We start from the raw sequence: 27,792 nt of genomic DNA, 5'->3' as shown, positions 1-27,792 counted from the left end.
CTTGCAAGACAACAAATTCTTTTATTTGCCATTGAAGAGCAACGCAGGTATCCAGAGATAGGGTGCTCCTCTAATCTGACCTCCTCGCTGGGGTAATGCCACAAAGGCTTTGTTGTTCAGTGGCTGTAGGCACAGCAGCTTCTCAAAGAAAAAGAGGGTTTCCTACAAAGACTTACGTGAGGCTGACGGGGGAGAGGACAACCAGGATGGAAACAGTACCAGGGCACTCAGCTTCCCTAACCAAGTTCAATGCTGACACACATTTCCCTGCGGTAGAAATACCCGAATGTTACAGGGCTAAGACTATCTGCCTTTAACTCCTTTTCAGTATCAACAAAATTTGGGGATTCTTTTCAGGAAAGCGTCGGTAACTTTTGTTTAAGGAACAGGAGGGCGACGGCAGATACTTAAGGCCATTTATCCATCAGCTCTGTCTTGCCCTTGACTATCTTAATGCCTCCTACCTACCAACTTGGTGAGACAGACTATCTGACTTCAGGCTACTTCCAGGCCTCCCTTGAGAGGAAACACTGTGTACGTAAGTTGATGGCACTGCTCCCCACACGTTTTCCTCAGGAGTTCCACGGTCAAGGCAACGGTGACAGCTAGTCATCCACAGTGATGTTTCGGAAAAGGTACGCCATGGACTCCCCATTGTGGATTCTCCGAATTGCTTCAGAAAGAATCAGGCTGATATCCACAGTCTTTATCTTGGGACACTGCAGCTTCTGCACCTCGTGAGGGACAGTGTTCGTCACCACCACCTAGTCATTGCAACAGTGGAAGATAAGCACTGTTACTGATGTGTCCCCAGCGTGGTCACCCAGAAAAGTCTGTCCCGCATTTAGTTCCCACAGCCCAAGTTCCAAACTACAAAACCTTATTCCACAGAGTATAGTTTTTACAGACCAAACTTAACTGCCCTTATACAAGAAAAAGGTTACATGGTTCAAAACATAAGATTACGAAGGTCATGGTCTACTTATGCAGAAATGGTAGGGTGAGGCCCAGCACCACGCAGAACAGGAAGAATCCAAGTCTTGAGAGAAATGCTACCACGGTACCAAACTATACTGAGATACGAACCATGCTGAAGTACATAAAGCAAACCTTTATGACAAGAGACATCTATTCCTAACTATACATCTGTCCCAACACACTGCTAGCCACCAAGGGCACTACTTCAGAGGTCCTCCGGAGAGGGGTTAAGCAACATTGATGGAATCATTTTACTATTCACAGAAAAGAGAGCAGCAAATTCTAGGCCCATTAAGCGCAGACAGACCTCATCAATGGAGGACTCCTCGATCAGGCGGGGGGCCTCCGCAGACAGGATGCCATGAGTGGCCATGACGTAGATCTTGTAAGCACCTCTCTCTTTCAGGATCTCTGCAGCAGCAACAAAACTTTCCACATCATCAATAATGTCATCCTGAGGAGAGGCCAGAGTGAGTAGTAAGGAGCTACCCTCTATCTCTATAAACACACTCCTCTTTGCTCTTCTCTGCACTTTGTTTCAGAGGATCTCCAACCGGAGACCAGAGCCACCTGCCTGGGCCCAAGACAGAACATCGGGCAGGGGCAACAACCGTGTGGACCGTGCTCTGTGTGGCTGTCAGTACAAAGAGCAGCAAAGCCTGGCAGTCACCTGTGACATGCACAGCTAGAGTTCCAGACTGCCAAGACTCATTTCCCTGTTGCACACTTCTGATTAATCCGACATAGCTGGTGTCCCATTTACTTTTTTTCAAGACAAAGTGAGATGACAAGAACACAGAAATAAAGCAAACCATTGTAATCAGGCCCGGCAAAGGCATTCAGAGCGGGGAGCAAACAGATCCTGCTGAAGCACGAAGAATGGGACACTTGTTCTCATTAGTGAAAACGGAACCGCTCATCTTTAGTTCCTCACGTGGCCCTAAAGCTGAAGGCTGAGTAGGGCAAGTCAGCTGCTCTGGTGGAACCTAGACCCCTTAAGACAAAGGTTATTTATTGGGGTTGGGATTTTCTTATAGCAGATCCTATGCTCTTTTTACATCTGTAGGTTATAATAATCCCTGTTCAACTACCTAAAAATTTCTACTTGTCCTAAAGGAGTTTGGGTGAGAAAGGAGAGATGGATCCATTTAACTCCATCATCTTTACTAGAAATATAATCCCAAAGTGGACAACCTACAAAGAGCCAGCAGTGTCATCTGTGCACACGAAGGATGACACATGACCGTACCACTATGATTGCGATGCGCCCGCCAACATCTCCAACTACGGTTATCGGTGGCTTCTCTTTGGCCATCATCACTAGCAAAATAAAACAAACCACAAGATTCTAGTTAGTCATGTGTCACTAAATAAATATAATTGCAAACCCATTCCCTGGAAGCAGTGAAAAAAATTATTAAAAAAAAACAAAGGGCAACCCTCTTGAGTCTCCTCCCTCCTCAGGAGCTTTGTACTATCACTTTGCTGTCACTCAATAAACCTTGCTTTGCTGCCCACCCCAATCAATCAATCAATCAATCAATCAATCAATAAGGCGGAGGGGGGGAATTCTCCGAAATGAATCTCGGGGCTCTCAGAAACAGATTTTCTAGGGGCGCCTGGGTGGCTCAGGTCGTGGTCCCAGGGTCCTGGGATCGAGTCCTGCATCAGGCTCCCCGCTCCGTGGGAAGCCTGCTTCTCCCTCTCCCACTCCCCCTGCTTGTGTTCCCTCTCTCGCTGTGTCTCTCTCTCGGTCAAATAAAATCTTTAAAAAAAAAAAAGAAAGAAAGAAAGAAAAGAAACAGATTTTTCTAGAGCAGTATTGTCCAATACAAACAGGTGAGCCATATGTAATTTTACATTTTCTAGAAGCCACATTAAAGAGTAAAAAGAGGGGCGCCTGGCTGGCTCAGTCAGTGTAGCATGCGACTTTTGACCTCAGGTTGTGGGTTTGAGCCCCGTTGGGTGTAGACATTATTTAACAATAATTTTTTTTTTAAAGATTTTATTTATTTGACAGAGAGGGACACAGCAAAAGAGGGAACACAAGCAGGGGGAGTGGGAGAGGGAGAAGCAGGCTTCCCACCGAGGAGGGAGCCCGATGAGGGGTTCGATCCCAGGACCCTGGGATCATGACCTGAACTGAAGGGAGACGCTTAACGACTGAGCCACCCAGGTGCCCCATAAATTTTTTTTTAATTTTAAAGATTTTATTTATTTATTTGACAGAGAGAGACACAGCGAGAGAGGGAACACAAGCGGGGGGAGTGGGAGAGGGAGAAGCAGGCTCCTGGCCGAGCAGGGAGCCCAATGTGGGGCTCGATCCCAGGACCCCAGGACCATGACCCGAGCCGAAGGCAGACACTTAACGACTGAGCCACCCAGGCGCCCCATAAATTTTTTTTTTTTTTAAAGATTTTATTTGTCAGAGAGAGAGAGAGCACAAGCAGGGGGAGCGGCAGGCCAAGGGAGAAGCGGGTTCCCCGCTGAGCAAGGAGCCTGATGTGCGCTCAATCCCAGGACCCCGGGGTCATGACCTGAACCGAAGGCAGACAGACGCTGAACTGACTGAGCCACCCAGGCGCCCCAAAAATAAAATCTTAAAAAAAAAAAGTAAAGAGGGACGCCTGGGTGGCTCAGTTGGTTAAGTGTCTGCCTTTGGCCAGGGCTCCCTGCTCAGCAGGGAGCCCACTTCTCCCTCTCCCTCAGCCTGCCGCTCCCCCTGCTTGTGCACGCTCTCTCTCACAAATAAATAAAAATTAAAAAAAAAAAGTAAAGAGAAATGACTGAAATTAATAGATTTTATTTTACCTGGTATATCCAAGATATTTCAGTATGTCACTGATATGCAAATCTATTAGATATTTTACCTTTTTTTCATCATAAGTCTTCGATAGCTGGTGTACATTTCACAGAGTCAGCACTTCTCACTGAGACTGGCTAGCCATGTTTCAAGAGCTTAAGGGCCACATGTAACTACCAGCCACCGGTCCTCAGACACCACAGGTCCAAAGACCGAGTGGCAGAGTGAGGAAGATCTTACCACACACAGAAGCAGCACTGCAATACCAGGCAAAAGAGAAATAATCTGACTCTCGCTGAGATTGATAAATGTAAAATATTACTGATAATTACTGATAATGTAAAATAAACGCCACTCTGTAGAAAACCAAACAGGTAAAGGCTGCCAGACAGAGAGCCAGCTTTACTTCATTTTCTTCCAAAGTGACTTTATTTGGACAATGTGACCTTATTATCACATGACTACACAGCTGACATCATAAGTTTCCTGAAAATTAGGGATGTGAAGACAGTAACTATGACTCCATCATTTCTTCCTGATATTTTTTAAAGATTTTACGTATTTATTTGAGAGAGCGCGCGCGCATGTGCATGAGCAGGGGGAGGGGCAGAAAGAGAGGGAGAAACAGACTCCCCGCTGAGTAGGGAGCCCCAACGCAGGGCTTGATCCCAGGACCCTCAGATTATGACCTGAGTGGGAGGCAGACACATAACCGACTGAGCCACCCAGGTGCCCCCATTTCTTCGTGATTTGACTGGCCCTTAAAGTACAGGCTTCCTATCTCACTACATAATTTATACCTGGAACAGGCCCATCCATGTACAGACAACTCCAGGATAGAGAAGGGAAGTAAGAATTTACCCTCAAAAGGTTAGTAAACAGAAAGAGAAAGAAAGAGAGAGAATTTCAGAAAAACAGGCTAAGTATTCTTTTAAAGCTTTTTATTATTCTGAAATATTAAACCAGCAGTGGGAGAGGGACAAAAGAATAAAACTCAGAGTAATTCTCTGGGTTAGCAACTATCAGCAAACAAACCACTTTAGCAGATTCCTATCTACAGGTACTGTGAATCTCAAAGAACAGGTGTGCCTTTCTACATACCAGCACATCGGCCAAGCTGAAATCCAGCACTATTTTACTGGCAAATTTCAATCAACATTTCCTGATTTCCCATCCCAGAAACAAGGTCAATTTTTTGAACTTGGGCAGTCAAAAAGCTCTGCATATAACTACCACCTAAAAGGAGGAGAAGATAAACCACCAACATTAGGAAAGGCTTCCCTAAATTCTGTCTAAATTAGGCCATGTGGGGGGCACCTGGGTGGCTCAGCCGGTCAAGCGTCTGCCTTCAGTTTAGGTCATGCTCCCAGGTTCCTGGGATCAAGCCTGGAGTCCAGCTCCCTGCTCAGCGAGGGAGGCTGCTTCCCCCTCCCACTCTCTTCCTCTGTGCACCCCCCACCTCCACTCATGCTCTTTCAAATAAATAAATAAAATCTTTGTAAAAATTAATTAATTAATAAAACCATTTGGGTAGATGGCTGTGTTGACCTACCCACTTCTCAAAGAGATGTGGTCCCTTTTCTTGACCATTTTCCTCTATAAAAAGAGAAAAAAATTGCAAACCGGTATCCCTCACCAAAGACCAATAAAAATTCAACTCTAGTTGGATGAGGAAAACATGTCACAGTGCTCCTGTTTTAAAAAGCAAGCATCTCTCCCGGTATGTTCATTCTCTGCTCACTACTGGTTTTAGGATCTGGATGAAACTGAACATATAATTTGGTGGCTACTAAAAAACAGAAACAGACTTTATTAGTAGGGTCAAAGGAAATGAACAGTACCTCATAGGCTATTAAAAAAAAAAGTCCCCAATTTTCTAATAGGTTGCCCCAAAAATAAAACTCTGAAAATTCAAAATTTTCAGTAGAAGTAAGATATGTACTGGAGATTAAGGATAAAGGGTGCTAAAACTACCCCATGTTTAAGATTCTGTTCCCTTTCTTCATTTTCTCAAACAAAACCCAATCTGTTTTAGAATAAAATGAATTGTGTACCATTACTTATGGCCAGAAATCACAAACTACATCAACTTACCGTAGTGAAAATGTCAATTTATCAAGTGACCTCAAATCTTGAAGGAAGTAGGAAATTATCTTTTGCTTTTAAAGTTAGCATTTTCTACCTAAAATAACACTGCATTCACAACCACCCCTAAGTTTTACACACTCTCTTTTACTCTCTCCCCAGAGTCAATTAACCAAACCTTCCTCTCTTAGAATATAGGATGAGAAAGGACCAAGAGGAATTATTCAGTTCTTATCCATTTTGATTTTGGTCTATTTTTAGTTCAATGGAAGGTCAAACTTTATCAACAGACTGACATTAAAAAGAGATAGAATAAAATAAAGTCTCCAGTAGGACTGGAACTAAAATCATTCTCAAAGCTCACGACTCTATCCACATGCAAGCAAATAAAAACTTACATTTAATAGATGCTCAAGAGGAGCTAATGTCTGTTTTCACTTTAGTGGTGAAAACCACATCTTCATTTGTAAAATTATCAAGCCAGGAAAATCAAGCCAAAAAAGGTGACTTTCTCTCCTTTTTGCAATCCAAACTCTTAATTTTCACTACTGTGGCAAGCACAGAGCAGTGTTTAGAGAACCAACGACATACAAACCTTTCAAGTTCATTAGATGCCCTTGCCACCAGGATGGAATGAACTCTATCTTACAAAACAGAAAAATTTATACAACTTCACTTTTAATTTCTCAGCTTTGGCACTACCGACATTCTGGACTAGAGAACTATTTGTTACACTGGAAGGACATTCAGCGGCTTCTCTGGCGTCTACTCACAAGATGCCCGTGGTACCCTCCCTCCCGCTGGGTGGAGAGACCAGCAACGTCTTCAAACATTGTGAAATATCCTTGGGGGGGGGGGGACAAAACCAAAGATTCTGAGAGTGAGTACTTTTGGTCTTGTCATAGCACTTCAGTATCTTCATCCTCATTTCTATTTTATTTTGAGAGAAAGAGAGTGCATGCGTGCGGGCAAGCAGGGGGAGGGGCAGAGGAAAAGAGAATCTTAAGCAGATTCTGTGCTGAGCTGGAAGCCCAACTGGGAGCTTGATCCCACGACCTTAAGATCATGACCTGAGCCGAAACTAAGTCAGTCACTTAACTGATTGAGCCACCCAGGTGCCCCTCATCCTCATGACTATTTTTTAAGATTTTATTTACTTATTTGAGAGTGAGCGAGCACACACACAAGCAGGGGGAGGGGCAGAGGGAGAAGGAGAAGCAGGCTCCCCACTGAGCAGGGAGCCCAAGGCAGGGCTGGATCTCAGGACCCTGAGATCATGACCTGAGCTGAAGGCGGATGCTTAACTGAATGAGCCACTCAGGCGCCCCTCATCCTCATTACTATGAAGTAAACTATTGAAACATACTGGAAGCATAACTGATATATAGATATGAAGCCTATTTAATTTGGAAAGTATAATTACACAAAACTAGCATTTTTTTGAAGCATTCCCTTGCCCAAATCTGTAAGAAGGAATCAGAGAATGATCCTATGGCAACTGTAAAAGTTGTAATGTAAACATACTAACAGGTCTATGAGGGAACACACTGCTGTACATCACCATATAAAATATTACACTAATTTGGCAATATCTATCAAGATAACGTTTGACCCAGAAATTCTATTTCTCGGTCTTCATCCTGTAAGTACACTGAGTCACTTATGAAAGAACGTTAGTCAATGTGAGTCACAGGGAGTAACGTGTGGTGACTGAGCGCACGCTCCAAAGCCCACATCTTGGTCTGTAAATACCACTTTCCACTAAAGGAACTGGGGCTGCTCATTGAAATGACTGATTCCAGGACTAAGAAAGTACGAGATAAATATGGAACATCTAGTTGGACCAGGAAGTAAGGAAGTATCAAAAACTGATACGAACATGTCAAAAGAACACAGAGAGGGGCTTGAAGAGGCGCCCTTTGGCCAAGTCTAAGACAAGATGAACATTACAATAAACAGTAGCAACGGGTTAGAACACCCGGAATAAACTAAGATTCTATGAATCCATTCTGATATTGGTGAATGAATGAATAGGGAAGAAGGGGAATTGGAAACATCACCACTTGACCACAATCACAGTAATAACTGATTCAACCTAATATGAGAAAAAAGCCTCAATAAAGCGATATTCTATAGAACTGGCCTGTATTCTTCAAAAATATCAAGGTCATAAGAGACCAAGAACAGAGGAGCTGTTCCAGATTATATGAGACTAAAGAGAAAGGTCAACTGAGTCTGATGTGTGATTTTTTTTTTTTAAGATTTTTATTCATTTATTTGAGAGAGCGAGAATGAGACAGAGAGAGCGCACATGAGAGGGGGGATGGTTGGAGGGAGAAGCAGACTCCCCGCTGAGTGGGGAGCCCGATGCAGGACTTGATCCCGGGACTCCAGGATCATGACCTGAGCCAAAGGCAGTCACTTAACCGACTGAGCCACCCAGGCGCCCCCGATGTGTGATTTTTATTGGGTTCCGGGCCAGAAAGAAATGATTTTCCTTTGTTTTAAAGGACGCAGTGGGACAACTGGTAAAATATGAATATGGTCTGCAGATTAGGTAATAGTATTGTAACAATGTCAGTTTCCTGAGTCTGATAATTACACTGTGGTTATGTAAGAGAGTATCTGTTTTTTGAAATATTTAGTGAAGCATTTAGGATACAGGACATTATGTCTACAACTCATCTCAAATGGTTCAGAAGAAAAGAGTATGCATATAAATGTTAAATCTGGGGTCTCTGAAGAGTAGAGAGGAATTCTGTATTATTCTTTCAACTTTGCTCTAAGACTGCAGTTTGTTCAAATTAAAAAGCTTCATTGCAAACCCCAGCTCCACCAGCTCCCGGCTGTGGCTCAGTTGCCTCACCGGCAGAATAACGCCTAACACAAATACCTACAAGGCTGTGTGAAGACAAAGTCTGAAGATCCCCTGAAGAGCTCAGAAAACTCTTGGCACATAAGGGCTCAAAAGACGTTTATTACTGGCGCTTTTTCATAGCCAAAGACTGGAAAAACGCACATGTTCGTCAACAGGGGACTGATGAAGAAAATTTTTGTCTATCCACAAAACAGAACACTCACGAAACTGTGAAAGGCTGAGGGTGCTGTACAGACTGGCGGGGAAGGAGTTCTTGAAGGAGAAAACCGAGGGGTAGAACAATGTGGTCTCATATACTACTGCTGTGCGGAAATGAGAGAAAGAGAAATACAGTATTTGCCTGCATATGCATAGAGCCTCTGAATGGATATAAGAGACCAACTACACTGGGAATCAGAGTAGCTGGCTGGGAGGCAGGGGGACAGAAAAGTTTAGGTGGGGTAGGAAAGTTTTTTACTATAAAGAATTTTATACTTTTTAAATTTTCAAATATGGGAATATATAGCCTAGTCAAGAACTCTAATTATGAAATCCTCAAATAAAATTCTGTAATACCAAAAATTTAAATTAAAAGAGTTTATTACTTGTTTCTCTTGTATAAAAAATCTCCAGGGGCGCCTGGGTGGCTCAGTTGGTTAGGCAGCTGCCTTCAGCTCGGGTCATGATCCTGGAGTCCCGGGATCGAGTCCTGCATCGGGCTCCCTGCTCGGCAGGGAGTCTGCTTCTCCCTCTGACCCTCCCTCCTCACATGCTCTCTCTCTCATTCTCTCTCAAATAAATAAAATCTTTAAAAAAAAAAAAAAACCTCCAAAGTTTACACCTTAGACAGGAGTCTGTCTGAAGTAGCCTGTCTGGGGTATAACCATTCTGGTATTCCCCTCCCCACCCATTAATCTCTGTATGTTTCTGAGCTATGGCAAACAGATACAGATTTTAAAAAGAAATAATCTCCTTCCTCTAAAAAATATACTTTTATCTTCCCGTATAGAATGCCAGTTATTACCACTCAAAATCCATGGAAATAAATAGCCTCCACACTGCTGGATTAATAACAATTTAGTCAGGGGGCACCTGGATGGCTCAGTCGGTGAAGCATCTGCTTTCAGCTCAGGTCATGATCTCAGTCCCAGGATCGAGGTCCACACTGGGGGGGGGGGGGGGGGGGGGGGTCCCCTGCTCAGCAGGGAGTCTGCTTCTCCCTTTCCCTCTGCCCCTGCCCCTTCTCTCTCTCTCTCTCAAATAAACAAAATCTTTAACAAAAAAAAAATAACAACTTAGTCAGGGATCAGGTCAAAGGGTTGTATTACTAAAATAAGTGTTAAAAGTTACCTGGATCACCAAAGCCTGGTATATAATCAACGGTTGCTATCGCCCACCTTACCAAAATATAAAAGCTTAAGATTTCACACCTACAATTTTTTCACTAAAGCTAAAATTACTTCATACTCTCTGAATGCTAAGTGCTACCCAGATTAGTTCAGTTGTCCTTACACAGTCTGTGAATATAATGCCATCTCCTTTTACAAAAGGGGAAATCAATATAATACCATTCAATTATCTAAAAATACCAAGATGGGTGCCTGGCTTGCTCACTTGGAAGGGCATGTGACTCCTGATCTCAGGGCTGTAAGTTCAAGCCCCACGCTGGGTATAGAGATAACTTAAAAATAAAAATCTTTAGGGGCGCCTGGGTGGCTCAGTCGGTCAAGCATCCGCCTTCAGCTCAGGTCATGATCCCAGGGTCCTGGGATCGAGCCCTGCATGGAGCTCCTTGCTCGAGGGGAACCTGCTTCTCCCGCTCCTCCCAGCTCAGTGCTCTCTCTAATAAATAAAAATCTTAAGAAAAAATTAAAATTTAAAAATTAAAAAAAAATCTTTAAAAAAATAAAATAACTTTTAAAAAAATACCAAAATAGCATACATCCATATACGTATTAGCTCCTAGCCATTCATATTACTCAAAACTTTCTTCGATTTACAAGTGAAATAATAGAGCTCATCTTACACGGCAACTCCAGACCCGGGTGGACAGTAGCATTTTTGACCATCGGGGGAGAATGGCGACCGTCATCCATGTCCAGCTCTGTACACTGGGCTTCTCCGTGGATCACAGCTAACCCCAGACGGAGTCTCTCAGCGTATGACTGGGCCCTACGAGAAAGACAAGAAACAGGGAAATCCACGGGAAGAATACCCAAGTGTTGCTATCTCATCACTATTAATCATCAAATGAAAACATTACTCAAACTTCTAGGGACACGCAAATGATTTAGACAAATCAGAAGATAAGGCCCAGACCAGAATGTAAATGCCTCAAGAGGCACAGTGAGGCACAGGAGTTGAGACGTGCGCCAGCATCTGATTCTAGATAATTTCAGTTCTACCCTTTGTCCAATATTCTAAAACTCATCTTCAGAAGATGGAACTTTGTTCAAAAAGGTCTCTTAAAAAAACCACTGCCTAAGAAATGCTCATAGCCCTCCGCCGTCCTTTTCCTGAGAACCTGAAGGAAGAACTTCCTTTTCTCCCACAGGAAAACCGAGTAACTCAGGGACCGCCTTGTATTGTTTGGAGAATGGCGATAAAGCCCTGGTGGGGAACAGGACAATAACGTGGGGGAAGCTGGAGCCAATGAGCTTTTCCAGGCCATGTGACAACAGACGCTGAGTTCCAAAACAGCTCATTTTGCCTTGAGAAGCTCCCGAAAGGAATTTTTATGAATGTCCAACTTCCTTACCTTTTGGCAGCATCAGGAGACTTAGCCACAATGACTGCATTCCTGTAATTTGGAATCTAGATTTGAAGGAAAAATAAGAAAATACTGAGAAGTTATCACAAAGTAACACCTGGATGCTGGTATGACACTTTTTCCTCTCATAACAATGATCCATACTAGCAAGCAAATAACACTAGAATTTCATGGACACATTTAAAATTTAACACTTAACAATTAACATCATTGCAAAAGTACTGCTATTTCAAGAAGATAAAAAATAATTACTTCTTAACACCTTCATTTAAGAAAACATAAGCAAATTGCTAAAGATACTTAGAAGGAAATCCATTTTTAATGGCTTTAAAAAAATGATCCTCCATGCCTACATGCTGACCCTATCTGGCTGCCTCAGGCATTGAGACTTAAGGGAAAGATATCTGATGTGCCTTTCAATATTGAAATCTGATACCAGAGAAAAACTACATAGGGTCTCTTTTGAGGACAATGGGGTGTTTGCTGGTGGCTCCTCACTTCTTCCTGGATATACTGAAGCAGGAAAGGTGAGGCTCTAAGGTTGTCCACGGGAAAGCTGAAAAAGCCTTGTATTTCCTTTTGATGAAGATCCATAGTGATAATGTGAGTTAAACCTGAAATTTTAAAACAAAAAATTACAAAGTTCACCCCTACAAGTTAATGGCTACAGTGGACACAAATTAGACGCCCACTCCTGTTTCCTAACCGAAGACTGAAAGCAGGGAATATATTGTGAACAAGCATATTAGTTACAGACTTCACTGGTAACCTTAACAACACTTAATGAACTAAAGAATGTTGTCAAGCCTCATGTAAAAGAGCCTATAACCTTCCACATGGACAGAGAGCTAAAGCAGAGAAAAAAGTGCTCTCCCCTACTACCATAACTAGCTTGGCCCTGAAAATTAAGAAAAATCAGGCAGAAGCAAAAATATTAATATGGAATTAATAAACACTGAAGAAGTAATGGATGTAAACAATAGCAAGGCCTTGGTTAAAGAATCTAGGAAGAAATGTTAAAGGCCTGTGGCTGGAGCGGAAGGAATAAGAACACAAAAGCAAAGTAATAGACGTATTAGAAGAAAAATCCATATCGAAGAGTTTGGAACAGCTTCTAAACGTCATAAAACAATGAGTCAAGGAGTACTCTTATAGAACAACAATAAAGACATACTCTTATAATCACTCGTGCTGAACAAATAAAAGGTACATATATAAAAACATTGCAAATGGACGAAAGTCACTGCAACCCTTCTAGAGCAAAGAACCAGTATTACCCGTTCCTCCCCAAACACTACACATTTTTAGAGAGAATGGAATCCAAATGTTTCTCAGGACTTGAATGTATATTAGAGTTTTTAAGTAAACATACCAGGCAAATAAAATCCCAACTGCTATCAAGTGTCATTACATTTGGCTCATAGGCCAGAAAGCATGTTACTGCTATAAAAACACAGAATAAGAGCAATGAGAATGAGCTGCTATACAGAAAGATGTCAGAGAGGGAGGAAAAGGAGGATTATATAAACTGGAGAAGCAGTAAAAGAAAAACCCAGTTTTAATATTATGTACATAAATGGAATCTAGCTAATAACCAAGGCAAATAGGTAAATCTACACCTGCAGCTCAAAAGATCCCATACGGACGCCAGGATCGCAGCTAAAGTTTTCATGAGAAGATGAGATGGCACAGAATGATGAAAAAGCCCAGGATTAGAGAAGAGACAAGGTCACTCACTGTCAAGTAAGACAAAGAGGAAGGGAAAACATAAGAGTTTATACCTCGGCTCACATATCCCTAACCAGGACTATCAAAAGTAAACAGGAAGAAAGGAATTAGTGAACAACACTTAAAGAAAACAGAGGTCCCAAATTAGCTCTCTGACGTAAGGCCTAAGCTGGTGCACCAAGAGTCCTAAATGACAGGGCGGGACCCCCGGGGCCTGCGCCCACACTCACCCGCTTTCGCCAGCATGGACGCCAGGAGCTTGCACACAATGGAACCCCGCTTCCTCATCTTGCTCTGCTTGCTGTAGGGGAAGTAAGGGATGACTCCGATAATGTTCCTGGCACAGGCAGTCTTCAGTGCGTAGGCCATGATCAGTAGCTCCATCACAGCTGTGTTCACATCTCTGAAACGGGAACAATTTGTATTTTGGGGTCAGGTTCATTGAAACGGCAGCATTTTAACCTGGGCTGCCAGGATGGGCATCACGGACATTTTGCCATCACACCAGCTGATGACGGCACCTCACCAATCCAGGGGAAAGCTTATTAGCTCTTCTTTTGAGCTGTGGTTTGCATCTGCAGTTACGTAAATCCAGTGCCCAGTTATCCATGCTCACCTTTGCCTGGATCTTCTGTCGGTGACATGGTCACTGGGGTGGCACACGAAGCAGATGTCAGCTGCCGGCCAGGGCGAGCCAACACCTGCGGCACCGTCCCAGGGACCATAGGCTCAGGCCAGCACACCAGCCCCTCGCTTCCTATGGATGCCAAGGGAAACCCACTGCCCTGCTGTTGGGCTGCCAGGGCCAGAAAGGATTTGTTCTCTTTGTTCTTCACAGGGTAGAGGGTAGGGGGGAGGATGGGGAGGTCTTGGAACTAAGTTTACAAAAATCTCCTCATTCCTTTTTTCTAAAGATACACAGATGCCCGACAAAGATTACCCAGAGAGACAAAGAAAGAAATATGAATCTGGAAGATATTCAAAGGAAAGGCTACTTCCGATTTTAAGGAATGTGGATTGCTACCCCTTGCCATGACTGGTCGAGCCTAAGGTGGGCTCTGCCCTTAAAAAAGGTGAGAACCTTAGGGTAGAGGGAAGCTCATCAGTGGGGCCATGAGCTGAGTGCCTTGCATCACTCTACCCCATGTTACCTGGGAAGGTCTGGGACTAGAGCCAAAAGTGGCCCTAACAGGATCCTCCCCGAGTTTCAAAAGAGGTGAGTTTTCAGAGAATGCAGCTTGTTGCTCCTGAGGGCGGACTGGGTAGGAGATGCAGTGGACCCTGCCCTTGGGGACGGGCCTGGCTTGGGAAGGGGCCTGGCAGATGCCTCCTTAGCCTGAGCTTGGAACAGACTCTCACAGCCAGGGAGATGAGTTCAATGGCTGCGGTGAGGTACCCTGCCCGGGGGCCTCATAACCCAATTCAGATCACTTTCCCCTATCCTCCAAAGAAAGGAAAAAAAAAAGGTGAGAGTCCTCAAGTCCTTCGGATACTCTTCCAATGCTCAACCTTCCCTCTCTAGCCTCTTCCCACTCCTCCATGGATTATCCAAGAGTCCTCAAACACCCCCTCTTTTGGATCAGGAGTGTATCTCCCTTGCCTTCCTGAGAAAGAGGATCATTTCCCATGTAGTTTCTACGTGAGGAGTAGACTCTCAGGTGTCAGTTCTTGAATTGTCGATACATAGCAGTGATGCTGCCCTCATTTAGAGCAAAACGGAAAGCTTGCCGTCAACATAGCAGAGACTTCATAATGCTTAAGTAGTTAAATGAAATACTCATCACGAGATTGCTTTTTAGCCTGAAGGACAGAGAGACCATATCTTCGCAGTCTGCCAGTTTGTTTGCCTCTCTCCCCAAGGGCGCCCGTCCTTAGTACACCTGGGAGTGACACACTGGAGACATCGTCCTCTGACAGTGTTTTCCACGTCCACATTCAACTTAGAGAACTCCCAACCTCACCTTTGTAATTTGGATTTTTTGTAAGTATTTCAGGGTTCTGTCATAAAAGCATTTCTCCCAGAGGGTAGATATAATTGATTCAGGATTTGACTTCAAGACAACTACAACATTCCTTTTGGATTGCTGACAGGTTACACTATTTTCCAGTTGTTTCCTTCCTCTGAAATATACTGGAACATTTTCCTCCTCATCGTCCCAAATTAATAATGTCCCAAGTCTGGCATCAAAAGGTTAGAGGACACACAATCTTTTGGTAAAATCAGGACAAAACACTTATCAAACACTTTCAAGGTACTTGGGAATTCATTATACTTGGTCAATGTTAGTTCATTCATACATTCAACAAATATTAATTGAGCAACAGGAATCAGGCAGTGTTAGGTGGTGAAGATAAAATGGCAAACAAGGCTGACGACATCTCAAGAAAATGCCAGAGACCCACACTGGACCACCCTTGTGGTAATCATCTGTCCCAAGAAGGAGCACATCTAACTCAATATTCTGCCTCCCAAAGGCTTTCATACTTGATTCCAGAGGGGAGAGCGTCCCTTCCCCCATCACATCACCTAAATTGATACCTTATGGGTTCTGAATGTTCAGCTGGAAGGCTACGCAGTACTTGAAGGATAGTGTGTAAAGAACTCAGGAGTCCACATCTAGACTAAACACCGGGCATCATATACAATATAGCAAAAATCCTCTTCTGCATACAGACTGTTGGTCAATGTTAGAAATACAATCAGAGCTTTCTTAACCTTCCACTGGTGTGATAGTGTGTGGCAGGCAGCATAAAAGCTCCACTGGCCGTGGATTTTTTTTTTTTAAAGATTTCATTTATTTGACACAGCGAGAGAGGGAACACAAGTGGGGGAGTGGGAGAGGGAGAAGCAGGCTTCCCTCCAAGGAGGAAGCCCGATGTGGGGCTCAATCCCACGACCCTGGGATCATGACCTGAGCCGAAGGCAGACGCTTAACAACTGAGCCACCCAGGCGCCCCCTGGTCGTGGTTTCTTACGTCAGCTGTCAATACAGCAATATATTCAGAGTTGAAGTTAATTTAATAGATTCTGGAAGAGTATCTGTCCAGGTGGTGGGCTCTTAGCTGGCCTTGTGACAGCATTTATAACACACAACCACAGGCTACAATGAGGTTTCGCTAGCACGCCACAAGGTGGGCCCAGATAGTGAGATGTTAACGTAACAAGATGAACACTTTCGGAAGGGCCTTGATTTCAGTATAACTTTCCTTCCATTAATTACTAATTTCTTTTTTTTTTTTAAAGATTTTATTTATTTATTTGAGAGAGCGAGAATGAGAGAGAGAGAGAGAGAGAGAGAGCATACAAGAGAGGGGAGGGTCAGAGGGAGAAGCAGACTCCCTGCTGAGCAGGGAGCCCGATGTGGGACTCGATCCCGGGACTCCAGGATCATGACCTGAGCCGAAGGCAGTCGCTTAACCAACTGAGCCACCCAGGCGCCCCCCATTAATTACTAATTTCTGCCATGAGGTTTCATTTTCTACTTGTCCCTTTTCCTAATGACCCTTGCCAAGGGATTCAACATCCTCCAGCTCAAGGCTAAGGAAAGCCTCCCATGCCCCACCCCTTTGGTCAGGAAGGCGACAAAAGAGCCTTTGTCACATTGGCTTTCCCCATGCACTGCCGGACACCAGACAAACTGGACACCAGGCAGTTAATCTGTGGGCTAGCAGGGTGAAGAGAAGTTGGCTGGCAGCCTCTACTTTGTTTATCTGTTCCCTAAGACTGTTCCAAGTACATCCTGGCTAGTTCTTGGGGCCTTTGTATCTAAGTAGGACAATCTTAATTGTTTACCAACCGACTCGTTTTTCTTTCCCCTAAGATAAGCACATCCTATATTAAATTTGACCCTTACTGCTCTGTCATTTTTGATAGACAAGGACAAATGTAAGGAAACAGACATGGTCTATACACATCAATTGAACAGAAGGGGACTGCAAAGACAGGCCAACACCATAGATGAAAGTCACGAGGGCACGGGAATGCGGTAGGATTTCCCCCACCCCCAACCCTAAGAATTAATCATCTGCAGCAAATAGTAAATGTGCTTTTAGTGACCCTTCTTACATTACACCAACACACTAGAGCTTGTAACATAAACAGGGAAATTGTCCCTCAAGAAACACTTGGTAAGCTTCATATCCATTTTACTTTCCTTGCTCAGTATAACTGAAAGCTCCTCGAGTATCACACATTTCACTCATGCAACAAAATCACTTCCTTCTGAATGGCTTTTTGCCATTTCCAAATAATTAAATTCCGCCCGCAGCAATCAAAAATGTACCTTGACTGGAGTGGTCACAAGAAATAGGCTGTAAGCTCTGAGTGGTTTCGGAAGGTGAGCCCCAACGCCGGAGGTGTTGGGGCGGCGGCCACAGCAACAGGAGTGAGGACAATGCAGCCTTACCCTTCGCCAAGGACAAAAGCCAGGGTGACAAGCACAACACCAGAGGGCGGCCTCGAGGGGTGTCCCAGGGCCCTCACTCCGCAGCATTTTACTCCCAGGAAAGACCCACAGGTCTTCCCCTCCTTTCCAAGGTGCAGCATCAAACAAAGCACTAGGCAAGAATGCCATGACCAGGAGGCAACCAGCACAAAACCCAAATTGCTGGAGGACTAGAGGGCGATAGAGGAGTGGCCATCAACACTGCGCCCCATCTACCAATACTACAAAGGCCGGGATCCTCGCACCCAGCACTCTAGTTTCTTGGAATCTTCCTGATCACCGCTAAGACAAATAGGACGCAGGCAGGTTTTTGCTGCAGGCACCTCTGTATCGGCTACTGAGGACTGATTCACCCCCCGCCCCAGGGGGAGGGAGGAGCTGAAAGTTCCAACCCTATAAACCGGCTGCTGTTGGTCCCCTGGTAACGAGCCCCCATCTCAGGGCGCCTGGGTGGCTCAGTTGGTTGAGTGACTGCCTTCGCCTCAGGTCATGATCCTGGAGTCCCGGGATCGAGTCCCGCATCGGGCTCCCTGCTCAGCAGGGAGTCTGCTTCTCCCTCTGACCCTCCCCCCTCTCATGCTCTCTCTCTCTCTATCTCATTCTCTCTCTCAAATAAATAAATAAAATCTTTAAAAACAAAACAAAACAAAACAAAACAAAAAAAACGAGCCCCCATCTCAGCATTACCTAGGTGCTTTCCAAAAACCACCTCAGGCATGGTTGAAAGGGGGCTTGTTAAATACAAAAGACACCTTTATTGCTCTTATCCCTTAGGAAATTCCAAGGGTTTTAGGAACTCAGCACCAGGAAAGGAAGACCAAACATGTATTTCTTTCTTTTTATTTATTTTTTAATTAAAGATTCTATTTATTTATTTGACAGAGACACAGCGAGAGAGGGAACACAAGCAGGGGGAGTGGGAGAGGGAGAAGCAGGCTTCCCGCGGAGCAGGGAGCCGGATGCGGGGCTCGATCCCAGCATCCTGGGATCATGACCTGAGCCGAAGGCAGAGGCTTAACGACTGGGCCACCCAGGCGCCCCCCCCAAATATATGTTTCTTATTACAAGTCACATTGTCACTGAGGCTCAGAATAGCTTCCAAGCCCGATGTGGTTTAAGGATGAAAGATGATACAGGTACGTGGGTGCGCGCTGCTGGAGTTCAGCGCCATTCTTATTACTGACAGTCTCAGGAATCTAAATTAACCAAGACACGAAGGTCTGCATTTTTCAAAGACACACATAGCCTAACTACCCCATTCACTGGGAGGGGATCAGAGTAGATAATCCCACAGGGAAGGTCACCCTCAGGTAGGCTAGGATTTCCCTAAGGGAAGGGGTGGCAGATGCTATCTACAATAGACAGCTAGAAATGGGCCACTGTGCAAAAAAAAAAAAAAAAAAAAAATACAGTGCAATCAAAAGCTAATAATGTACCATATGCTGGCTAACTGAACATAAATAAATAAATAAAGTGCAAAGACTGTCTTGATGGGTACCAATCGGCAGCAGTTATGCATTGCATTTAACAACAAAAAGCTTTTTAGCAGAGCGGAGCAGACATGGACTAGGTTCAGTGCATATGGAGGTAAGGAAGGTATTTTTCCCCTTGAGTGGTTTAAGCTTGGATAGGAAGATCAATAGTACAATGTGACAAACAGGGTAGGAATGTTAAAAGCCTACAACTGGATTTTGGTAAGCATTCAGCTGAACATGCAAACACATTTATAGTGAAAGAAAACTCAATTGTTGTTTATATGATAACATAGTAAATTGCATCACTAAGATTTTTAGAGGAAAAGGGATACATAAAGTAGTGCTAACTCTTACCTGGGTATTGTCTGTATAATGAAAATATCTTGGCCACGAACAGACTCTTTTATTTCAACTCTTGTTTCTGAAAAATAAAAAAGTTCTATTGTTTAAGAAAAGCACTTTGTGATACAATAATTAGGCAGCAGTTGGAGGGAGTAGAGATGAATCTAAACCAACACTTCATCTAGTGCACCAAAATAAATTCGGAATAGATCTCAGAATGACAAGTATGTATACAAAAAATGTGAAGCTAAAGGGAAAATAAGCCAAAAGTATGCCAAAAGGCAAAAGTAACACCAACAGGTCCACAGAAAATCTCAAGGTTCAAAAAAGAAAATCCAACACCAAAATAAAGATGAGAGGCTTGGGGAAAAGTCTACAGCAAATAAAGAAGTCAAAGGTTAACATCCTTCTTTCAACAAATGCCAAGGCCTCCTCTGTGCCAGGCCCTGTCCTTCGGGTCCTGAAGTGGAGGACGTGGGCCAAGTGTATGAAGACCTATACAGCAGAGACAACGCAATGCCAAAGGCTGGCCGACTTTTCAGGCCAATGTGCCAGAAAAAGACCAAGAGATGGGGTACCTGGCTGGCTCAGTCGGGAGAGCAGGCAACTCTTGATTCCAGGATTAAGAGTTGAAGCCCAATATTGGGCATGGAGCCTACTTAAAAAAAAAAAAAACTCAACAACAAAAAGAGGGGCGCCTGGGTGGCTCAGCTGGTTGAACGTCTGACTCTTGGTGTCAGCTCAGGTGGTGATCTCACGGGTCGTGGGATCGAGCCCTGCATCGGGCTTCCTGCTCGGTGGGGAGTCTGCTTGAGGATTCTCTCCTTCTGCCCCTCACTCCATTCGTGCACACTCTAATAAATAAATCTTAAAAACAAGAAAAGACCAGGAGAGAGAATAATAGGGCTGGAAACAATGGCCTCACTGCAAGCTGGAACATGTACCGAGGAAGGGAGCACGGAATATGCAGAGATACGGGGGCAGAGCGTGCCACGCGGAGGGCTAGCCAGTTACCCGCTTGGAAAGCGCAGTGAATGAGGAGGAGAGAGAGGTCAGGTAGCCAGCGGGGGCCAGACCATGCAGGAGTCTGGACTTCATTCTAAGGGTGACAGGAGAGCCACTGGTGAAGGAGTCAAGGATGGAGGGGGTGTGATCGCTGACTGCTATGTGAAGAAAACTGGAGGGCGACAGTGGCAGCAGGAAGGCTACCCTAGTTGGTTCTGAAGGAGTCCCGGCAAACAAGGACAGTGGTCCAGCCAGGAGGGCGGCAGCGGAGGTGTGAGAAGCCGACAGACTGAAGGTGTAGTCGTGAGTCACAGCACACATGTCAGACAGGATGGACGATAAGCAGCGAGTGGGCACAGCTCAGATCCCAAAGGGCCCTGGGTGGATGCTAAGGAGACCGGACTCTAGCCCGAAGGATTTCAGCAGTGAAAAGTCAAAAACAGTTGCATTTTGGAAGCACCTTGGTGGAGGTGAGTAGAATGGCCTAGGGAGACTGAAAATGGAGGCAGGAAGGTCTGTTAACAAGCTACTGTAACAGCCAGAGGGGGAGGAGAGGGGAGGAGAGGGGAGGAAGGGAGAAGAGACCTAGGGAGAGGGGAGAAGGAGGGAGGAAGGGAGAAGAGACCTAGAACAGTGATGGAAGGATGGAGAAAAAGGTCTTTTTTTTTTTTTAAGATGTTTTAAAAGATTTATTTATTTATTTGAGAGAGAGAGAGAGTGTGCAAGCAGGGAGAGAAGAGGAAGAGTCTCAAGCAGGCCCCTAGCTGAGCGCAGAGCCTGAGGCAGGTTCAATCCCAGGACCCCGAGATCATGACCTGAGCCAAAACCAAAAGTCGGAGGTTTAACTGACTGAGCCACCCAGGCGTCCTGATAAAGGTCTTCATGAAACCAGCTTCTCCTCCTCCGGTGCTTATTTTCAGGAGATTCCCAAATGCCATCACCATAAATTAAGATCGTTATTGCTAAATAGAGTAGCTCACCTATCTGCCTTCACCTTTAGGGGTTTTTTGTTTTCAAAGATTTGAGAGGGCAGGAGGAGGGGCAGAGGGAGAGGGAGAGAGAATCTCAAGCAGATCCCACCCACTGAGCATGACTCGGCGCTGAGATCATGATCTGAGCAGAAATCGAGTCGGACACTTGATGGACTGAGCCACCCAGGCGCCCCCATCTTTAGGTTTTTAAATACCAACATCTCCTGTCTTGGCAGTAAAGTTTCTAGTCACCAAGTAGAAACTTACTAAGTATGGGGACCCCTGGCCGGCTCTGTCAGAGGAGCATGGGACTCTTGATCTTGGGGTCCTGAGTTCGAACCCCACATGGGTTGTAGAGATTACTTGGATAAATAAAACTAAAAAAAAAAGTTACTAAGTGTGGAAGCTGGCTGAAGGATATCTAGGGGCTAATTATATCACAGATGGAACTTATAACATCCTGGGTGTTAAGTGCTTTCCACTAAACTATCCATTAAGTTACCTTTCCCTTTTCAAATACCTTGTTTTTTTAGATCCCTGAACATCATTATGTCTCAGTAATTTATCATAGATAGTTATACCTTAGAAAGAAAAAAGGAAGCACAGGGTCATAAACCTAGGTTTCAACTTTGCAAAAATAGCTCCAAATTATTTTATATTAATTTGTCTCCGCAGGGCATTATAGTCTGAAGTATGTGGCCCCACTAGGGAGACTGATGATGCAGCATTTCCTAGGACACTGGCCATCAACAAAGGGCTTTCAAGCATTATCGTTTAATGTTACAATTTTCCACAGAAATGCGGACAGCAGCAAAAATGGGTTATCAACCCAGGATGAGAGTGTACAAGAGACCTGAGAGCAAAATTTGCGGATGAAAGAACTCAAAAGACGGTTTTTCAATAAGTCACTACTACCTGGTAACAGATTGCTCTTGATACCAGTTGATGACCTAATGAGACAGATAAATGTAAAAGGTATTTATCAAATGTAGCCCAATACAGAAGAAAAAACATATTCTCTACATTTCTCCTTTTTTCATTGTAAAATGACAGGACATTTGCATTATCTTGGGAAGAAGGGGAAGGAGACTAAGAAAGAGAACAAAGAAAGAAATCAAGACTTGGAGGGAAGTAGAGCGTCATGGCTGAGACCTGATGTTAAAGAGAAAAATGTTTTTGTGTTGCATGTAATATCTGACTTTTAAAAACATGTCTGTTGACTAAACAGAGTTAGAGAACAAAGGATGTTTAAGAAATCATTTTAACTCACCTCCATTGGTCTCTTGATAGACCACAGATTTCCCCAATTCAGCACCAAGACGCCTATGCAGGGGGGAAGGCAATTAAGAATGCTCTTTAAAAAAAAACCCTCCAGTTCATATGCGTAGTTTAACAAAAAGGCTAAAATAACTAGACCAGCATTCTTTCCCAAAAAAACCAGACAGTTCAGAAAGTTTAACGCATTAAGAACTACACATTTGCTACCCCTCCGCAAGCAGCTTCGAGCACCCACCATTTCGTGACACACTCCTCTACCGGGGTCTGCGACCAAAGTTTCACGTCCAGTTCATTGTTTTCTGAATCATAACGGCCTTGCAAAATCATTCCCAAACAAACGCATGGTTATTAGCACTAGTTGCAAAACCACAAGCCAGAGGTAAAGGCCTCAATTGTCAAAAACATATAGACTTCAGTGCCATTAACCAAATGCGGTGTGAATCTTGTTTGGATCCTGATTAGAACAAACCAAGTATAAAAAGCCTTTTTGAGAGAGGGAGGGGAATACGCACAAGGATGGATACCAAATGATAACAAGGAATTAACGGCATCAAAGGTTTTTGTTTTGTTTTGTTTTAAAGATTTTATTTTTAAGTGAGCTCTACACCCAACGTGGGGCTTAAACTCATGACCTGGAGATCAAGAGCTGCATGACCTACCGACTGAACCAGCCAGGCACCCCTGTGGTCGATTTTTTTAGTTACCAGCTAGCATTACCACTTTGATGAGTGAAATATTATGACGCAGGGGTGGTATCTGTTTAGAAATACTCCAGCCAGGTGTGCAGTGGAGCAGTGAGCAAGGACATGGGGTTTGAGGTTTGTATTGAGATGGACTACCGCGGCTTTCAGGGCTTTGATGACACCTCAGATGCAAGGGCTTCTGGCCAAGCGTCAGCCATTTCAGACTGTCGAGTGTTCTCGTACCCCGGCGGGTAGCAGCTTTCTCTCAAGTTTGCTGTGGCTCAACCAAGAAAGGAGACATACATAGATTTCTACAGAAATTACGATTCCATGATCGATTTTGAGATGAAGAAGGCTGGTATCTTATCTTTCAGAGTGCAAAGTGATGCTGGAACATAAAGAATTTCTGTGGGCTGCATTCCATGAAAGTCTGTCCCTGACCTGTGTTCCCCAACTATGAAACACGAATCCTGGGGTATGAAATAGTTTCTCTTTTTTTTTTTTTTTTAAGATTTTATTTATTTATTTTTTTATTTGAGAAAGCGAGAATGAGAGAGAGAGAGCACATGAGAGGGGGGATGGTCAGAGGGAGAAGCAGACTCCCTGCTGAGCAGGGAGCCTGATGCGGGACTCGATCCCAGGACTCCAGGATCATGACCTGAGCCGAAGGCAGTTGCCGAACCAACTGAGCCACCCAGGCGCCCTGAAATAGTTTCTCTTGATAAATAAACAGTTAACAAGTAGTGTGCACAGTAGGGGTACCTGGGTGGCTCAGTCGTTAAGCGTCTGCCTTCGGCTCAGGTCATGATCCCAGGGTCCTGGGATGGAGCCCCGCATCGGGCTCCCTGCTCCGTGGGAGGCCTGCTTCTCCCTCTCCTACCCCCCCCGCTTGTGTTCCCTCTCTTGCCGTGTCTCTCTGTCAAATAAATAAATAAAATCTTTAAAAAAAAAAAAAGGAGTGTGCATAGTATAAATAAAAAAATAAACTTATTCCAGTCAGGTCTACAAAGGAATACTATTCAGCCTTAAAAAGGAATGAAATTCTGATACATGCTATAATATGAACCCTGAAAAAGTTGTTATTCTAAGTCAGACACAAAAGACAAATATTGCATGATTCCGTTTATAAGAGGTACTTAGAAACAGGCAAATTCGGACACAGAAAGTAGAATAGAAATTACCAGGGACTGGGAGGGAAGGGATTGGGGAGTTAGTTGGATGTGGAGTTTCTGTTTGGCATAATGAAAAAGTTCTGGAAGTGGATCCTGGTGACAGTTATACAACACTGTAGATGTACTTAATGCCACTGAATTATATACTTAAAAATGGTTAAATGGTATATTTTATGTTATGTATATTTTACCATAATTAAAAAAAAATACTCCTTAGGGTGCCAGGATGGCTCAGTCAGTAGAGCACGTAACTCTTGATCTCCTGGTCATGAGTTCGAGCCCCATGTTGGGTATAGAGCTTACTTAACAAAACAAAACAAAACTCCAGCCAAAAAAAGGTGAGAGATGGGGAAAGTAAATGAAATAAGATTAACAAAAAGTTGCTAAATTGAAGCTGGATGAAGGACACTGGGGGTTAATTCTAACACACGTGTAACTTACATACATCCTGGGAATGTAACCCACCTTTTTTATTGATTAAAGTGCATAACCAAAAAAGTTTGAAAATTCCTGCTTGGAAGTTCAGATCCAAAAGCAATCAGGAAATAAAATATCATAACCTCAGGGACCTTCAAACTTTGCCTAGTGGTAAAGGCCTTTTTTCAAATAAAATCTTACTCAGAAACTCCAGATATGAAACAGATAAAGGAAGTATTTACAAATATTATTTACAGTAATTTAAAACATTTCTGGAACAAGGTAGGGAAGAACCTAATATTTAAAAAGCAAAACCATTGACCTTTTTAAATGTGCCCTCCTCCCTCAGCAAGGTCACTGTCGTAAATCTGACCCAAAATAAACAAATATGAGCTTTATATTTAAAGTTAGCATTTTAGGGCGCCTGGGTGGCTCAGATGGTTAAGCGTCTGCCTTCGGCTCAGGTCATGATCCCAGGGTCCTGGGATCGAGTCCCACATCGGGCTCCCTGCTAGGCGGGGAGCCTGCTTCTCCCTCTGCCTCTGCGCCTCTCTCTCTCTCTCTCTCTCTCTCTCTGACTTTCATGAATAAATGAACATTTAGAAAATAAATAAATAAATAAAGTTAGCATTTTAGTTGGCCTCCAAAAGCCAGACATTTATCAGGGGTTAGAAACAGAAACTAGGTAGTAGATTGCAAAAGGATTTACTCTTCTGAACTCACTTAAAACTCCAACGGAAAAGAACGTAGGTCTTACTGAGTAAATATGACTAAAGTTTCCCTTCTACATTTCCATCTAGAATCTAAAAACCGATTCTTGCAATTATTTATCAACTCTGAAAAATCCAGAGGAACTCTAATGTAAATCGCTTAAGATACGAAAATGACTTTGAACGTTAAAAAACAAGCCATTCATTTTATATCTTAACGTTTGTCACTCGTTTATCTGGAAAGGGCTCCTAAGGCCCTTCCTTTACATTAGAGCTCTGGGACTCTCCAACAGAGCCAAGGAGAAAAGAGGTATTAGGGGCGCCTGGGTGGCTCAGTTGGTTAAGCAACTGCCTTCCACTCAGGTCATGATCCTGGAGTCCCGGGATCGAGTCCCGCATCAGGCTCCCTCTGATCCTCCTCCCTCTCTTGCTCTGTCTCTCATTCTTTCTCTCTCAAATAAATAAATAAAATCAAGAAAAGAAAAGAAAAGAAAAGAGGTATTATTCAGAGGGCCACTGTGAGCCCCTGCTCTGCTACATGCTTTACCGTCATTATTTTGTTCATGCTCACGACGTTCCTGCCCAGTAGATAGCACCGTCCCTATCTTACCAGTGAAATTCAGGAAAATCAAGTGTCTTGCCCAGTGCCACAGGGCTAGTAAGGCGCAAGACTGAAAAGGCATCTCAGAGCTGTCAGATCCCAGAAGCCACGTGAGATCACTGGCTTCCTCGGGTTGAAAACATACGGAGAGGCAAAGGCTTTAAGTGATCGAGTCTGAAGTCGACTTGGGAAACACGATTAAACTTATCATTTCTACCAACTCCGACAACTCTGTTCCCCTGGAGTCGCCTTGCTTTGCTCTTACTGCCCTTCCCTCCACCTCTGCTTCGCTGGTGCATCCTGCGCCTTCCACCTGCAAGGCCCTGAAGCCGCCCCCCTAGGGCCGCCGTCCCCCAAGTGTAGCAGGTCCCCTGGCGCCGCCAGGCCCGGTCCTGCGCGTCTCAGCTCCGGGACCTGCGGGCCTCGGGCCCACCGAGGAGAGCTAGGGGAGGGGGGGGCGACGACCTGTCTCCGAGGTCCACTCCCGCCCTGGCACAGGGAGCCGCACCCAGAGCCCCCCGGTCCAGGCGCTCCCTCGGGGGGTGACGGCAGCCTTCGCCACCCCGGCCCGGGAAGTGGGAGTGGGGCGAAGGAGACAGGGCGAGCGGTGCAAGGAACCCGGCGCGGGGAGAAGTCGGAGAGTCGGCCGACCCGCGTCCCCGCTGCAGAAGGGCCACCCGCCAAGGGTCGGTCCAGTGCAGGACCCGCCCGACCGCGGCTCCGCGGCCCGCGCGCAGGGCGACGCGGAGGGAAGGGGCCCCGCCCCGCCCCCTTACTCGGTGATGCGCTTGGCTAGCTCGGTGCAGGCGGCCGTGGAGTTGGCCGAGAAGACTCGGTAGCCGGTGCGGGCGGCGTTCATGGCCGGGCGGGCGGCGGGGCGGGCTCGCGGGGCGCGGAGGGTCGAGGACGCGGAGAGCGGGGGCAGCAGCAGCAGCTTCTTGGGCATCGTCCGGCCCGAGGCGCGGTTACGACCGGCCCGCGCCCGGAGCGGCTCTGACCCAGGCGGTCGCGAGGCGCGGGGTCCGGCCGGGAAAGGCGCCGAGAGCCCAGGCACGGGAGGGGAGAGGCCCGAGACCCTCACAGTCCTCGTACCCGAGGCCGCCAAGGGCTGGGGCGGAACCCACGCTCGCCGCGACCGGCGTATCAGCACCTCAGAGCCGGAGGCGAGGACACCGCCCCCTCTGGGACTCGGAGAGGCGCCGGCTAGAGCGTCCGCGGAGCCGCCATCTCAGATGAGGGCAGGGCGGTGGGCAACCCTTCTAAAGCTTGTTCGGCCCAGGGAAGCCTCACGAACCGCTCCGCTGCTTGCTTTTGTCGCTCCCACGGGAGCTCTTTCGCTCTCACGTTCTTGGGCGGTGCGACCTCCCTTGATAGTGGTCCCAGCCGTTGCCAGCTTCTCTGCCAGGATCCAAGATGTCTGCGTCTGTGGGGGCTGACGATCTAGCTCTGCGCCTCTATGCTAACGCCGCCCG

At 45.2% G+C, this 27,792-nt stretch overlaps 1 protein-coding gene across 2 annotated transcripts; it reads right to left on the bottom strand.

The window, feature by feature from the left end:
* Position 1: 1 nt before the first annotated feature.
* PRPSAP1 (phosphoribosyl pyrophosphate synthetase associated protein 1) lies at positions 2-27,486 on the bottom strand. Of its 2 annotated transcripts, XM_025859860.2 has the most exons (10): positions 27,097-27,486; positions 22,730-22,782; positions 19,496-19,562; positions 13,452-13,624; positions 11,992-12,107; positions 11,482-11,537; positions 10,750-10,895; positions 2,228-2,298; positions 1,286-1,432; positions 2-764 (listed from the first exon to the last, which is right to left on the bottom strand). In XM_025859860.2, the coding sequence occupies exons 1-10, from the start codon at positions 27,264-27,266 to the stop codon at positions 606-608; spliced, it is 1,158 nt and encodes a 385-aa protein (XP_025715645.1). In that variant the 5' UTR covers positions 27,267-27,486; the 3' UTR covers positions 2-605. The 2 variants fall into 2 exon arrangements, with proteins under 2 accessions (XP_025715645.1, XP_025715646.1); XM_025859861.2 differs by lacking the exon at positions 22,730-22,782 and having other exon boundaries at positions 27,097-27,226.
* Between the last annotated feature and the right edge of the window lie 306 nt (positions 27,487-27,792).

Source organism: Callorhinus ursinus, unplaced genomic scaffold (genome assembly GCF_003265705.2).
Source record: "Callorhinus ursinus isolate GAN/ISIS: 27379988/994484 unplaced genomic scaffold, GSC_fseal_2.0 scaffold68, whole genome shotgun sequence".
Classification (NCBI taxonomy): Eukaryota; Metazoa; Chordata; class Mammalia; order Carnivora; family Otariidae; genus Callorhinus; species Callorhinus ursinus.
Note: the sequence above shows the minus strand (reverse complement) of the source record. Positions and strands in the feature narration are given on the sequence as shown.

What these genes read in the sequence shown, in the direction of transcription:
- PRPSAP1 (XM_025859860.2), bottom strand. Translation starts at nt 27,266, where the DNA reads ATGCCCAAGAAGCTGCTGCTGCTGCCCCCGCTCTCCGCGTCCTCGACC. An exon ending in CTATCAAGAGACCAATGGAG is followed by an intron (nt 19,563 to 22,729) that starts GTGAGTTAAAAT and finishes TTTATTTTTCAG; the next exon opens with AAACAAGAGTTGAAATAAAA. An exon ending in TCTCCTGATGCTGCCAAAAG is followed by an intron (nt 10,896 to 11,481) that starts GTAAGGAAGTTG and finishes TCTTTCTCGTAG; the next exon opens with GGCCCAGTCATACGCTGAGA.